Below are 14,696 nucleotides of genomic sequence, written 5' to 3'. Positions count from 1 at the left end.
CCTGCTCACCTGCCCCCACCCTTTGCTGCATGACCAGAGAGAAGCAAGCTCATGTTTGCTGTGGAGAGAGAAGCTTTCAGAGTCACCATTCCCCAAATTTACCTCAGTGTTGCTGTCCTCTAAAGCAAGGAGTGTGCCAAAAGAGCAGGACTCAATCCTAGACACAGGCACAGAGCTTTGAGAGAGAGATTTGGTGGGTGAGTCCCAAGTACAAAGCATTCCAGGGACACAAATAGTGAGTGGATCTGTGGTTTAGAACAAAGTCTTTCAGCTCCAGAAGGCAGCAGCTGGAATGGGCTGAAAAAGCTGAGCTCAGTCCTCATTAGCTGCATTTGCCTTGGTGCTCCTGGATGGGGTTCAGTCAAGGGCATCTCCATGTGCTGTTCCTCAGGCTGCATGTCCTCTCACTCACTGCAGCTTCCCTTTGCAGGGATATTCATTTACTTGTCAAAGAGCCTCTGGACACAGAGAGGAGAATCACTTCAAATCCTTCCCTCTGCACCTAGACAGCCCTGTGGTCCTCCTGCATCTAAAACCCCAACCAACACACACCCTGCCAGCAACCACAAAGCACCACATCAGCAGAATCATTTCTTCCAGTGGAGCATGGGCAGGAGGGTGCTGAGGCACAAGGCAGGGGAGGGCTTTGGGGGTGCAATGCTCCTGCTGCCACCCTCAGAGCACCCTCAATGTGCAGCCACAAGCAGCAAAGCCCTGCAAAACAAGTCACCTGCAGAGCCAAGTCCCATCTCCAGCCACAGCAGCAGGTAAGTATTTCCCAGCCCTGTGCTGGGAGCTTTGCAGTTCCTCACTGCCATCTCCCCACTGGCCCTTTCTCTCCCTGACCTCTGCTTTCCTAGATGGGTGTTCCAAGGGCAGCTTGTGCAGAGCTGAAAGGGGGATGTGAGAGCATGTGAGCACCAGAGATATGTGGCTGAGCTCTGGCACTCAGCCCATTGCCACGCTGAGTCAGCTGGGAGCCTGTGCTGGCTGCCTCAGGGCCAGGGCTCTCCCTTCTCTTGGCTCACCAGCCAAAGCCCTGGAGTGGGCAAAAGCAGCACAGGCTGGGAGGGTTTGGAGGGAGGGGGTTGGCCAGGGTGGATCAGGAGGGAAAATGCATTTCAGGTAAAGCCCAGTGTTTCAAAAGGCAGAACTGGAGCACAGAGAGAGCCTTGGAACCAACCTCCTCCTCCACTGCTGTCTTTGTTTCCTTTTATCTTCCCTCAGCAGCTTGAAGAGCTGCTGACTGTACTGTCAGTGCTGTTTGGGTTGGTGAGAGTCAGACCTCAGCTCCCCTCTGCATTGCTCCCCAGAGTCTAAAGGGACTGGGTGGAACTCCCTCCAGACCCCCCAGGGATGCAGAGAGGGATGCTTTGATATTGCCTGTCTGGGATTTGGGTACCAGCCCCCAGGACACTGACTGTTAAGACACTGAACTGCAAAAACTGCTTTGGGAACAAAGTTTGGGAGGGCCAATTCTCAGCCCTTTGTTCTAAACACCAAGGCAGGTTTTCAAACCCTCTTAAGCTGCAGCTTCACTTTCACTCTGGGCTGCATGATGTGACCTTGGGGAAAATGCATAGATGCTGCTAGTGTCCAGCTGGGAATGAGGGAGGACAGACTTGTACCCCACAGCCACCAAGGGGTGGTGGAATGGTGTAGCTCCAGCAATGGGAGCTGGCTAGGAGCTGCCTTCCCTTCTGCCTCCCCCAGCTCCCAAGAGCTTACCCAGCAGGGCTTTAGCAGAGGAATGAAAAGCAGCTGCCTCATGGCCTGTCTGCAGATAAAGGGCAGCAGAGGAATCCTGGCTCCTGTGGGATCAGCCTGGGGTACAGTGACAGGAGCACAAGGCTGAGAGAGATTTGCCTTCAAGAAAAGAAGCTATTCTCCAGCTACAGAACATCTTGGCTGCTGAACACTGAGCTGCTGGGTGTCTACAACACAATCTGTGCATTCACCTTCCTGGGACAACTGTTGCTTCTGCCATTAAGCTTCAGCAGCTCTTTCTTCTGGAGACACACAGAAGGTTGCTGGAAGGCTGCACAGCAATGAGGAGTGAAAAAACCCAGCAGAGCCAGACTGCAGCTCAGTCATTCCTCATCCATGCCAGAAAAAGATGGCCAGTGATAATCTGAGCCACACAAGTGGAGATGCAGGAGATACAGGCACATTTCAGTGCTCCATGCCTCCAACACATTCTGCCTCTGTGTCTTCATGATACAGGAGCCAGGGTGCTCCCAGGCACAGGCACTGCAACAGGTCCCCAGGATCTGCTGCTCTTTTCAGCCTTGCCAGAGCTCCAAAAGCACAGGCAGCAGCCTCTTGGCCAAGGGGAGTTCAAGCTGCCTGTTGAGCAGAGGTCAGTGGAAGGACAGTGGAGGTAAGAGTGGGTGAATTAACTTGCCTGGTATCTGTGGCAAGCTCCATAGTGCTCAAATGAGAGGTCACACCTACCTCTGGTTGTGTTTGCCAATGCTACCAGCAGAGAGTCAGAGAAACAGAAGTAAATGTCCACTGGGACCTAATTAAACTCCTTTCCCTCAGCACCCAGTGTTAATTACAACCACCCTCCTCAGAGAGGAAGGGCCAACACATTCCCAAGTGCAGGACAGTGGATATGAGAGTAAACAGAGAGTTTACCCATGGAAACCCATGATGGCACTGACTAGGGAGGAATGAAACCAGGATCCCCACTTAAACCTAAACCCAGCTGTACCCAGAGTAATGGAAATGCTGCTGAGAGCTCCCCAATATCCTCAGGTGATCAACATCCAAGCAAAAAGCCACTTTTCTCTCAAGAGTTAAGTGGAAATAAGGAATCTGGGCTGAAGACATCATCTCTGGGGTGAAGACATCATTAACAGTTTTGCTACTGCACCACTAGCAAAGCCTAAAGAGATGGAGAAAGCCTAAAGAGATGGAGCCACTATCTCCCCATCCCCATGGGAGCTGGGGACCCTCTGAAGAAACCCCCCAGCTGCTGAGTGGCCAAGAAGGAATCATCCAGCAGCTCTAATAACACACGTCCCAAGCCATCTGCTTGTTAAAGCCTTGCTGGCTGCTGCAGAAGTCTTCCAGTAAAACTCTGGGGATCACTGGAAGAGTTAAATAGGGACCCTCAGAGCTTCAGAGGGTCTGTGCCACTGCTGCCACTTTGGGTTCATCACCTCAGTGGTTGACTGTGGAGTTGTTTTATCTTGGTAGCCCAAGAGGAGCAGCAGCAAATGGGAAACAAGCCTCTAAGAAGGTTATTTTTTCCTCTTGCATTGTCAACCCCCCACGTTTGGAGGGAGTTTATCAGCCAGGCTGTGTTTTCAAACAGCCTCCAAGATTCCCTTGCTCAGAACAACACATCAGGTCCTTGAAGTGACACGATTGAGGCTCCTAAGTGGGACAGAAATACCAGGCTAAGCTCCTGTTTGCATGCCACATCCATGCAGCATTATTTCCCCCTTGGAAAACCTCAGGGAGGGGGGTTCCTAAACTACCTCAGCAGGGATTTTTCAAGCAGTTATTGATCTAGTTAGAAATGCAAAGCACATCCAAGGCACAACAGCCACACCAAACCCTTCCTTTCCAACTTGGGCTGAAAGTTTGTGCTCATAGCCCAGCTCCAACCCTCCCAGCCCAGCTCCAACCCTCCCAGGCAGCCTCTCCCTTTGCATTTCATGCAACACACAGCTCACTGGAGCCTTCCCTTCCATGCAAGAGGCTTTAAAGGAGTTGCACACTTGCAATCACCTCCTTTCTACCCCATCAAAGCAAAGTTTCAACTTGAAAGCTTGCAATAAAGAGGGAGGGGGGGGAAGCAATTGCAAGCCTTCATCTTTTTGCAACTACCTTCAAAATAGCTCAGCGGCCATGAGTAATAAAAGCGATTGAAGGGGAATAAAGTGCCCGTCTCACCCCATCTCTGCCGACTTCTTTCTCCCTCTCTGCCGTCCTCTCGCAGCCGCCTGCGACTCCCTCCACGCTTGGATTTCTTTCTCCTTTCTTCCTCTTTTTCTTTCTCTCTTTCTGCCTCTCTCCGGATCCGGATGCTCTTGAAATTTCCTCCGGAATTTCACTTTGCAACGTCGCTGTTTTGGCTCTCGGTTCCAACCTCCCGGTGCAGAGGGACCAAGGGGAACCCCTGCACAACCCCCCCTCCAGGCTGCAGCCAGCACGGAGCTCTCAGAGGGGGAAAACTCCGAGCCTTTCAGCTCCCAGCAGCTCCCCAAGCCCTGGGCACTGCTGGCAGCAGCAGCATGAGGCGCTTCTCTCCCCAGCCCTTGCAGACAAAGCCGCGCGTTGCTCCGGCAGCGCCCTAACTTGGATGTGGTTTTTTTCTCCTCCACGAGTGCAGCCGCTGTCTGGATCACGATGGCTTTGTTCTCTTTGCTTTTTCCCCCACCTCCTCCCCCTTTTTCCCCCCCTCCTCTCCCCTTCCCTCACCCCAGCGCCCTCGTTTCTCCGTCGCTTCTCCCGACTTTATGGCCGGGGCCGGGGCTGGGGCTGGGGCCGGGGTTGCAGCGCCCTCTGGCGGCTGCTGCCAGCGCCACCGGCCCGACGGGGCTGAGAAACGGGGCTGCGACGGGCTGGGGAAGCCCCATTTGGGGTACAGGGGCTGCACAACTGTCCGGCACAAAAAGCCCTTTGGGGAGCTAATGTGGAGCCGGCTGAGCATGAGCCAGATGTGTGGCCAAGTAGCCGAGAGCATCCTGGCTTGTGTCAGGTGTAGCGTGGCCAGTAGGAGCAGGGAGGGATGGATGGTCCCCCTGTGAGGCTGCAGCTGTGCAAGAAGGACACTGAAGGGCTGGGGAGTGTCCAGAGATGGGCAGCAAAGCTGGGGAAGGGGCTGGAGCACAGGGAGCAGCTGATGGAGCTGGGGGTGCTCAGCCCAGAGAAGAAAAGGTTGAAGGGAGACAGGAGCACTCTGCATAAGGACCTGGAAGGGGGTTGTAGTGAGGTGGGAGTCAATCATTTCTCCTCAGTAATGAATGATAGGATATGAAGGAAGGGATTTAAGTTGCCCCAGGGGAGGGTGAGGTTGGAGTTGAGGCAGAACTGTTTCCCTGAGAGGGGTGTGAGCCCCTGTGCCAGGCTGCCCAGGGAGCTGGGGCAGTGCCCAGCCATGGAGAGGGGTGTGAGCCCCTGTGCCAGGCTGCCCAGGGAGCTGGGGGAGTGCCCAGCCCTGGAGAGGGGTGTGAGCCCCTGTGCCAGGCTGCCCAGGGAGCTGGGGGAGTGCCCAGCCATGGAGAGGGGTGTGAGCCCCTGTGCCAGGCTGCCCAGGGAGCTGGGGCAGTGCCCAGCCCTAGAGAGGGGTGTGAGCCCCTGTGCCAGGCTGCCCAGGGAGCTGGGGCAGTGCCCAGCCCTAGAGAGGGGTGTGAGCCCCTGTGCCAGGCTGCCCAGGGAGCTGGGGCAGTGCCCAGCCATGGAGAGAGGTGTGAGCCCCTGTGCCAGGCTGCCCAGGGAGCTGGGGGAGTGCCCAGCCCTAGAGAGGGGTGTGAGCCCCTGTGCCAGGCTGCCCAGGGAGCTGGGGCAGTGCCCAGCCATGGAGAGGGGTGTGAGCCCCTGTGCCAGGCTGCCCAGGGAGCTGGGGCAGTGCCCAGCCATGGAGAGGGGTGTGAGCCCCTGTGTCAGGCTGCCCAGGGAGCTGGGGCAGTGCCCAGCCATGGAGAGGGGTGTGAGCCCCTGTGCCAGGCTGCCCAGGGAGCTGGGGCAGTGCCCAGCCCTGGAGATATTGCAAAGAGGCATAAATGAGGTGCTGAGGGACATGGTTTGGTTTAGTGATGGGCTTGGCACTGTGAGGTGAGGGGTTGGATTTGATGATCTTCAAGGTGTTTTCCAACCATAATGATTCTGTGATTCCACAGGATAGGGCTGGGCTGAGCACCCACAAAGCCAGTCTGGACACCTCCTGTCAGACAGGGCACTCTTTGGGGTTCTGGCTTTTATGGAGTCAGTGATACAAGTAGAAAATTAACATCAGGCATGAACACATTTTACTGCAATGGGAAAATACCTTGGGAAGAAGGGAGGCTGAGCAGGCCTGGTGAGCTGAGTGGGTAATTAGCAATCAATCAGCCACTCCCAACGTGCCACTGTGGCCAGGGGAGCTCAGGCAGCCCTCAGGCAGTGAGCTGGGGAGGAGAGGAGCCTCTGCCCTCCCTTTGCCCAGCCCTTGTGCCCACACCTCCAGGATGCTGAATGAGCAGAGAGGGCTGGTGGGAGAGCACAAAACACACTCCATCTGTTCATCAAAGAAAGGGTATGGTGTGACTTGATCACAGCCATGAGCTGGCAGCAAGATATATTCTACAGGAGTGCTTTCCAGGCTGACAGGGGCTGGAAGCAGGTGCTGAACAGCTCAGTCTTGGAATAAGATGCATTTTCAGTCAGGAGGGTTGAGATGCACAAGCAGCCTGGCCTTGGGCTGCTCTGTGCTCCCTGGGAAGAAGCAATAGGAGGAGGGGAAACAGCCTCAAGTGTCACCAGGGGAGGTTGAGGCTGGATGTGAGGAGGAATTGCTTTGCTGCCAGGGCTGCCAGGCATTGGAGCAGCTGCCCAGGGAGGTGTCACCATCCCTGGAGGGGTTTCAGAGCTGGGTGGGTGTTGCACTGAGGGCAATGGGCTGGTGGGTGATGGGGCTGGGCCAGAGGCTGCACCCCATGAGCTCAAAGGGCTCTGCCAGCCCAAACTGTTCTATGATTCTCAGCATTCCAGCCAACAGCAGCTGCCCCAGGTGCTGCTCACATTCTGGTCTGCAAACCAAGCCTGATGGACACCCACACCCCCATGCCAGGGGTTCCACATGTACCAGGGTCAGGATGGAGCCTCTGCATGAACTCAGCTCTAAGAAAGGCTTTGTGAGGAAAAGCAAAACTGCCTGGTATCAACTGTACCTGGGCACTGCAAATCAATCCCACAGCCTGCAGTTCATCTGGGCTTTAAATGAGGAACTTTGAAGCTGTGGACAAGTTTGGCACAGTTTTTAGACCAGGTAACACGTGTCCAAGCTTCTCACACAAACACACCAAGTGGAGAAGCTGAAGCTTGGCTTTGGCAGGGAACTAATTCCACATTTCCTCCCAGGACACTCAAATCCTGTCTGCAAACCAACACTCCTTGCTCAGCTCCCACAAGTGCCTTGGTTTTGCTTTCAGTTGTGGCCCAGAGAAAGCAGGCAGACTGGGTGGTGCTGAGCTGCTGCTGGATGATCCCAGTGCCCTTCATGCTTCTGACTTACCAGGATACTTTACTAAGAAATCTTTCCAAGAGAGATTTTAATCCCAGATTAATTTCTGGGTGGGTTAATCACTTCAGAACCTGCACCAAAAAAAAAGAGCTTATTATGGGTACTTTTGCAACAAAAGGTGGAAGCAGCACCCAGAACTTAGTGACACTCAGCTCAGAGTTCAACACCCACATCAGCCACAACACTTCTCATGCTGCACTTCCAGCCTCTCCCCTCCACCCTGTCCCCAGGGAGATTCACTGAGACAGGCATCATTCCTTCTCTCCAGTGTCCCCACTTCTCTTTGCCCCTGTGTTTGGGGGTGATGGTTTGCTGCTGGTAGTTTTAGGCATGACATCAAGGTGGATGCTGAGCCCACCAAAGTCACACTCTGCTTGAAACCTGGGCAGCAGCTGGCACTAAGATTGCTGGGCTGAGGTGAGGAGCAACAAGGAATGGTTGTGTTTTCCCATCATATACACTCAGGGAAGTCCTGGCAGGGTGCAGGTTGGGGCAGTGCTGGATGACTGCAGGAGTTGGCAGCTGAAGGAGCAGCCTGAGGCAGAGCCTTGGCTTTGCCACACCAGCAGTCTTCTTGCCCCATATTCTCTGTCCTTCTATGTGCAGCATGGCAATCAAGGAGGACAGGACTAAAAATGCACTGCAGACACTGTTGAAAGTAGGGCAGGGTACTTTCCATATCCACCTGTTCACCCTCACTTATCTGTGACTTCTCTTAGGTGCTAATTATTTGGCACATTTCAATTAGGGTAATTAGATCAGCAGGAACTGAACTCAAAGCAGATGCTGGTAACCTGATGAGGAGTTTCTGAAATGGGGGGGTTATATTCCACCTGCACTTGCTCACACTCTGGGAAGAGACTCAAAGCTCCCCAAAGAGAAGACTGGAGGTTTCAATCATTTCCCATGTTGTTAGTCCCATACCATCAGTCTGTATCATTCATTTCCATCCAGCCCTTCACTTACAGGGAGTAGGAATATAGGTGAAGGAATGTTGCAAGGAAGTAGATTCCATTTCATGGAATCACAGAGTCTTAAGGGCTGGAAGGGAGCTCCAAAGCTCATCCAGTGCAACCCCCCTGCCAGAGCAGCAGCACCCAGAGCAGGGCACACAGGGACTCATCCAGCTGGGTTGGGATGTTCCCAGAGAAGGAGACTCCACAGCCCATCTGGGCAGCCCCTGCCAGTGCTCCCTCACCTCAACAGGGAACAAATTCTTCCTTGTGTTGCTTTGGAGCCTCTTCTGTTCCAGCTTGTGCCTGTTTCCCCTTGTTCTGTCATTGCCCATCCCTGAGCACAGCCTGGCTCCAGCCTCCTTCAGATTGTGAGACAAGACATGAGCTTTAGACCTTGTTTCTGCATGGCACTGATACAATCCCTGAGCCATAACCAGGCTGGTCTTGGCATAACCCAGCAGCTAGCCAGTCTTCTGCTTTTTCAGATGACCATTGTATTTAGCTCTCTGTCCACATTTCTGCCTTCACCTTGCCAGAAAGGGTGATGTTGCTCCCACCTGTGTGTCCTCCCATGCAAGGGACAAACATTGGTGTGTTGGTGAGTAGCAGCCTGACAGATAGACCCAGTAATCCCTGGATTTGCTTCTTCCAAGTTCAACAAGTTGCACATAATGCACAAGAACCTGTTGTTATGAAGCATAACACAAGAATGACTTGCTCCAAGGGGAAAGAAGGCATCCTAAAAGCATGCCTGTGGCTTTGCTCCAATGGAAAGAAGCTTTGTGCATTTACATTTCAAGGGAGAAGAAGCACCAAACAGCTGCTTCTCTGGTCTTTCTCCCTGTCCAGGTATCTGCATTGTACATGTCATCCACATTTCCCTGCAGCCCTGTTGCAAGCAGGTGCATTTCTACAGCTGGCACAGGGGAATCCATTCCCAAGCAGCTTTCTCATGCCATTGTATCGTGGGTTTGTGTGGAGCTGCTTCTTGCTCAGCAACAGGGAAAGGGCTGGAGTGCCCAGTGAGCACAAAACATCCTCTGGCTCTGAGATGAACCCATTGCCTGAGACCCCCATTCCCTGTCCCCCTGCACCATTCAGGGCTGGAGGAGACAACACCACCAGGATCAGGGCTGTGAGCCCAGGAAGAGGGGAGGGGTGGGAGGAAGGTGGTCTTAAAGGGCTGGTTGTGCTGTGCATCATTGTACTCCATCATTGTGTTGGGTTCTGTTTGCTGTGGGTTTGGTTTTTATGCTTCTGGTTGTTGGTGGATCAACTTAATCTTTGTTTTCTTCCCCAACTGAGTAGTCTTGTCTGTTTTGCTCAGGACCATAAGTGGCAATTGAAGCCTTCCATGTCCTCAGGGAGCTCCAAAGGCCCTTGGTACTTATGGCTGATCATGGTCACTTGATTCTAGATGAGCCTAAACCTGTGAAAACTGGGAACAGATGAGTTGTCTGTGTCTAGAAGAGCATCAACCTTGTGCTTTGTGCACATCTGGCAAGAGATGTGCATTTCATTGAAAATCAACTGGAAAACAAGCATCTCAGAAAAGAGAAATGCCCAACTTTCAATGGCCTTGGACCAAAGGAGCTGCAAGGTGTGGATGCTGGCCACACCTCAGCAGTGGATTCAGGACAATGCAGCACAGAAGCTGCTTCATGGCATGTTAGGTCAGTTGAAGATGTATCATAAAGGTCACTAAAACCACAAAGAAATGCATGGGAAGTGTTTGGGAGAGAGAGAATATAGGAAGATGACTCAGGAGCTTCTAACAAAGCACCAAGGTCTGACACAAATACTCACTATGGCCAGTGACAAGTCATTTAACCTCAGATGTAAAACGAGGATGGCAGCAACCTCTTGGGGCACTGGGACACTTAATTAGTTGCTATTTGTAGATTAAACAGAAAAGCTGAAGGTGAAAGCACTAAATGCTAAGTATTATTAGCTCCTGAAGGATTAATTTGTGTAATTGAGCAAGCCCAGCATGCCCAAAAAAAGTGGATCAGTGTCAATGTTGCAAAGGAATGTCTTCTTCTGGGTTTATCATGTCAAAAACACACCCAAACAAGGGGTTTGGCTGGTGAAAGTAGTAACATATCCATGTAATAGCCAAGGTGGCATCTTCAGTTCAGAGTTTCTGGCTCCTGCTCCAATTGCAATTCCACATTCCTTAACAGGAGGCTTCATGTCACCTGAACCAAACAGCTCTGGGAGCTGTGAAGCTCCTTGTGAAAGTGGCACTGAGTGGTACACTGGCACTGCCTGGTACACTGGCACTGAGTGGTACACTGGCATTGCACTCACAAGCATGGATTTGCTAACCAAAGACACACTCATATGTCAAAGATTGCTAATCCTCCCTCATAGAGGAGAGAGACCTGGGAGTGCTGGGTGAGAATGAACTGAACATGAGCAGCAACGTGGCCTCGTGGGCAAGAGCCAATGGCAGCCTGGGGGCAGCAAGAGTGTGGGCAGCAGGGCCAGGGAGGTTCTGCTGCCCCTCTGCTCTGCCCTGCTGAGGCCTCATCTGGAGTCCTGTGGCCAGTTCTGGGCTCCCCAGCTCCAGAGGGACAGGGAACTGCTGCAGAGAGGCCAGTGCAGGGCCACCAAGATGCTGAGGGGACTGGAGCATCTTCCTTGTGAGGAAAGGCTGTGGGACCTGGGGCTGGAGAAGAGGAGCCTGAGGGGGGAGCTCATGAATACTGACCAATATCTCACTGGTGGGTGTCAGGAGGTTGGGGCAGCACTTGTTTGTGTTGTACCCAGTGCCAGGACAAGGGGTGATGGGATGAAGCTGCAACACAAACAGTTCCATTGAAACACAAGGAAAGACTCTTTCAGTGTTTGAGTGAGGGAGCCCTGGCCCAGGCTGCCCAGGGAGGGTGTGGAGGCTCCTTCCTTGGAGCTCTTCAAGACCCACCTGGACACGTTCCTGTGTGACCTGATCTAGGTGGGAGCTGCTTCTGCAGAGGGGTTGGGCTGGATGAGCTCTGCAGCTCTCCAACCCCCACCATGCTGTGATTCTGTGTGTAATGAGCACTTTGATCCCATGAAGTTAAAATATCCTCTCTTAAAACAACCATTCATGTGCACACACCAAGGCAGCTCACATGGCAGCACCCCCAGATTTCAGCCTTTGAATTCAATTCCTAGGGAGCAAAAAACACAAAGAGGGGAAAAAAAACCCACCCAAAACTAAAGAGAAAGGAAATGTTCCAGCTTGTATCAGTCTGTTTCTAGGAATCCTCCTAGTTTGGGGTTGCAGACATGATAAAGCCACAGGGTGCACAGCTGCAGCAACAGCTCTGCTCCTCCTGGGGAGCAGCAGTGTGAGTGGCAGCAGCACACACTCACTCCCCAGCAGGCTGAGGCCAGGCACTGCAGGGATCCCTCAGCAGGACACAGTCCAAGCAGATCCTGGATCTGTGTGGCACGTGGAAACTGGCACCACTTGAGATGGGGACCCTGCATGCAGCAGGAGGGAGATGTTTTGCTGTAGTGAGACCTGAAGCAGTTATTTTCTGTTAGGGATTGTGAGATGTCCTGTTAGCTGTTGAAAGTATCAGTCAACTAAAAGTCCTGTAAGAGTGGATGGTGGTGGGAATGAGAAGCTCACAGCATGTGAAATGAGACAGGGCCTTCCCTGACTCTTTAAGTGAACAGAAGAGCTTGTTTCAGTTATTATTTGACACACACAAGTTCTTCTAAGGAAAGAAAAAGAAGCTGTTTCATGCATCTGTTACTAAGGACTACAAGCTAGAAGCAGAATCATGAGACATCTACAAGCTCTTGAAATGGCAGAACACCAGAGAAGAGCAAAGCCTGAGGCAAGTGATTAGAGCAGTCACTTTGCATAGGCAGGGATAGAAGTTCTACCTTTGTAGGAGACAAAGAGAGATTGTACAGGCTGAGGAGACAGGAGCAGCTGTAGCTCTTCCCCAGTGAACATTTCCCCATCACAATGGAAAGCTTTATGCAAATACCCATCATCTGCATGGAATGAAATGCATTTCTGCAGATGAACCTGGTTCAACACTGCCATAACATTTCAGCCTGGTAATTCATATTGAAATGAGGCAGGTTTAGAAGACACCCCTGGGCACAGGGAATTTTTGCAAGTCTTCAAAGCAATTCTTACTTTCCCTTTCACTAAGAGAGAAGCCATGGGTTCTTTTTATCAAGGGGGAGGGGGAAATAAAGGCCTCAGACAGCCCCTGAATTGCAAAGACTATTATGTCAAGTCTCCTTTGATATGGAAAGTCTCTAGAGAGAACCTTTTAAAGTCCAAAGAGCCAAACATACTTCATCTAACTGGGATGAAAACATGAAACCAGCAAGGCAGCTTCTGCATGCAAAACTTCAGCAGCAGCTGAGGAAGACCTTGAACTTTTTTGATGGCTCAAACTAAATATTCTGGTAGAAAACACATATAGAGTAGCTTGTCCTGAAAGAAAAGCACTTACCTGTTGCTGGTTGTTGATCTAGGCTGCTGACTCTGTCTGCTGCAATCCTGGGTGTTGTCTGAACCTCTCTTCAGCAGCACTGGCCTATGACCAACTGGATTGACAGGATCATCCATTAGAGAGTGGCCTCAAGCTGCAAAGCTCCACAAGGCAAGGCAGAAGAAGTGTCATATCCAATGGGCCAGGCTAAATTATCAATGCATTAGAAACAAAACCAGTTTGTAAGCCATTTCTTAAAGGGTTTTTTCTTGTTAGTAGAGCTGGACAAGGTCCAGAAGAAAGGCAGCTGGAGTGATTAGACAACTCCTACATTCCTTTAGCAAGGAGGGACTCAAGAAGCTGTGACTCTGCAGTTTTGCTGGTGTGAAGACACTTGGTCCTTTATAGATAGATCTCTTTCTTGCCAGCTCACACATTCTAGAGCAAAGAGGTACTCAGCTCTAGAGCTGACAGAAGGGTTGCAACCAGACTCCTCAGGCTGTGGATGCAGAGTCTTTGCAAGTTCAAAACCACATTAAGCAAGAGGTAGGGATACATCTTCCCATAGGCAGAAATGCAATGAGAGGTTGCAGATACAGGAGCAGCATGGACTGGGAGAAGTTGCAAGGCTTATGTGGTCTCTTTAGATGGCATCACTTAATGCTGCTGTTTATTGATAGGACAAAGTGCCACTTAAACACAAAGAAAAACTTCTTTAGTGTGGGGTGAGGGAGCCCTGGCCCAGGCTGCCCAGGGAGGGTGTGGAGGCTCCTTCTCAGGAGGTTTCCAACCCCCCCTGGACACATTCCTGTGTGACCTGATCTAGGTGGGAGCTGCTTCTGCAGGGAGGTTGGACTGGATGAGCTCTAAAGGTCCCTTCCAACCCCCACCATGCTGTGACTCTGTGATAATGAGCCATGGTTACAATTGCTTTTACATTTCTCCAAAGTCTAGAGCAAAGGGTGTTTCCTTCTCAACATTCTGCTATTTCTGCTTCTTTTGAGAGAAAAGTTGTTCTTTTCCTCACACTTCATGAAGAAGCCAATAATCCCACATCTCCTGGGGAGCAGAACTGGAAGGGAGTCAGCTCTTCTAGGAGCTTTCATATGATGGCAAGAGGAAGCAGGCAGCTCTTTGCTGGTCACAACCACTGTGACCAGAAGCAGCTCCCACCTAGATCAGGTCACACAGGAATGTGTCCAGGTGGGTTTTGAAGCCCTCCAAGGAAGGAGCCTCCACACCCTCCCTGGGCAGCCTGGGCCAGGGCTCCCTCACTGAAACACTGAGAGGTGGCCACAGCCCCATGTTCAGTTCCACATATGCCAGACCCTTAGGAGCAACATATCACAGAGTCACAGCATGGTGGGGGCTGGAAGGGACCTTCAGAGCTCATCCAGTCCAACCCCCCTGCAGAAGCAGCTCCCACCTAGATCAGGTCACACAGAAACGTGTCCAGGTGGGTTTTGAAGAGCTCCTGAGAAGGAGCCTCCACACCCTCCCTGGGCAGCCTGGGCCAGGGCTCCCTCACTCAAACACTCAAACAGTTTTTCCTTATGTTTCAATGGAACCTTTTGTGTTCCAGCTTCATCCCATCACCCCTTGTCCTGTTGCTAGCTACTATAGAAAAAAGTGCTGCCCCAACCTCCTGACACCCATCATTTAGGTATTTGTCAATATCCATGAGCTCCCCCCTCAGTCTCCTCTTCTCCAGACTGAACAGCCCCAGGTCCCACAGCCTTTTCTCCCAAGGAAGATGCTCCAGTCCCCTCAGCATCTTGGTGTCCCTGCCCTGGCCTCTCCCCAGCAGCTCCCTGTCCCTCTGCAGCTGGGGAGCCCAGAAGTGGACACAGGACTCCAGATGAAGCCTCACCAGGGCAGAGCAGAGGGGCAGCAGAACCTCCCTGGCCCTGCTGCCCACACTCTTGATGCCCCCAGGCTGCCATTGGCTCTTGCCCACGAGGCCACGTTGCTGCTCATGGGCAGTTGATTCTCACCCAGCACTCCCAGGTCTCTCTCCTGGAGCTGCTCCCCAGCAGGTCACCCCTAGCCTGGGCT

The 14,696-nt window shown here is 52.3% G+C and overlaps 1 protein-coding gene across 2 annotated transcripts in view; it reads right to left on the bottom strand.

Annotated features, from left to right (window-relative positions):
- Positions 1 to 12,915, bottom strand: part of HOMER3 (homer scaffold protein 3) — a 33,983-nt gene extending 21,068 nt beyond the window's left edge. Inside the window, exon 1 of one of the 2 annotated variants that reach the window (XM_062014937.1) lies at positions 12,663 to 12,915. In XM_062014937.1, coding sequence (XP_061870921.1) covers positions 12,663 to 12,778 — 116 coding nt within the window. In that variant the 5' untranslated portion in view covers positions 12,779 to 12,915. Of the gene's footprint in view, positions 1 to 3,906; positions 4,373 to 12,662 lie in introns of those variants that run through there. The other variant, XM_062014938.1, reaches the window with a different exon arrangement.
- Between the last annotated feature and the right edge of the window lie 1,781 nt (positions 12,916 to 14,696).

This window comes from Colius striatus, chromosome 25 (genome assembly GCF_028858725.1).
Source record: "Colius striatus isolate bColStr4 chromosome 25, bColStr4.1.hap1, whole genome shotgun sequence".
NCBI classification, from domain to species: Eukaryota; Metazoa; Chordata; class Aves; order Coliiformes; family Coliidae; genus Colius; species Colius striatus.
The sequence above is the reverse complement of the archived record's forward strand: the minus strand, read 5'-3'. Positions and strand labels throughout refer to the sequence as shown.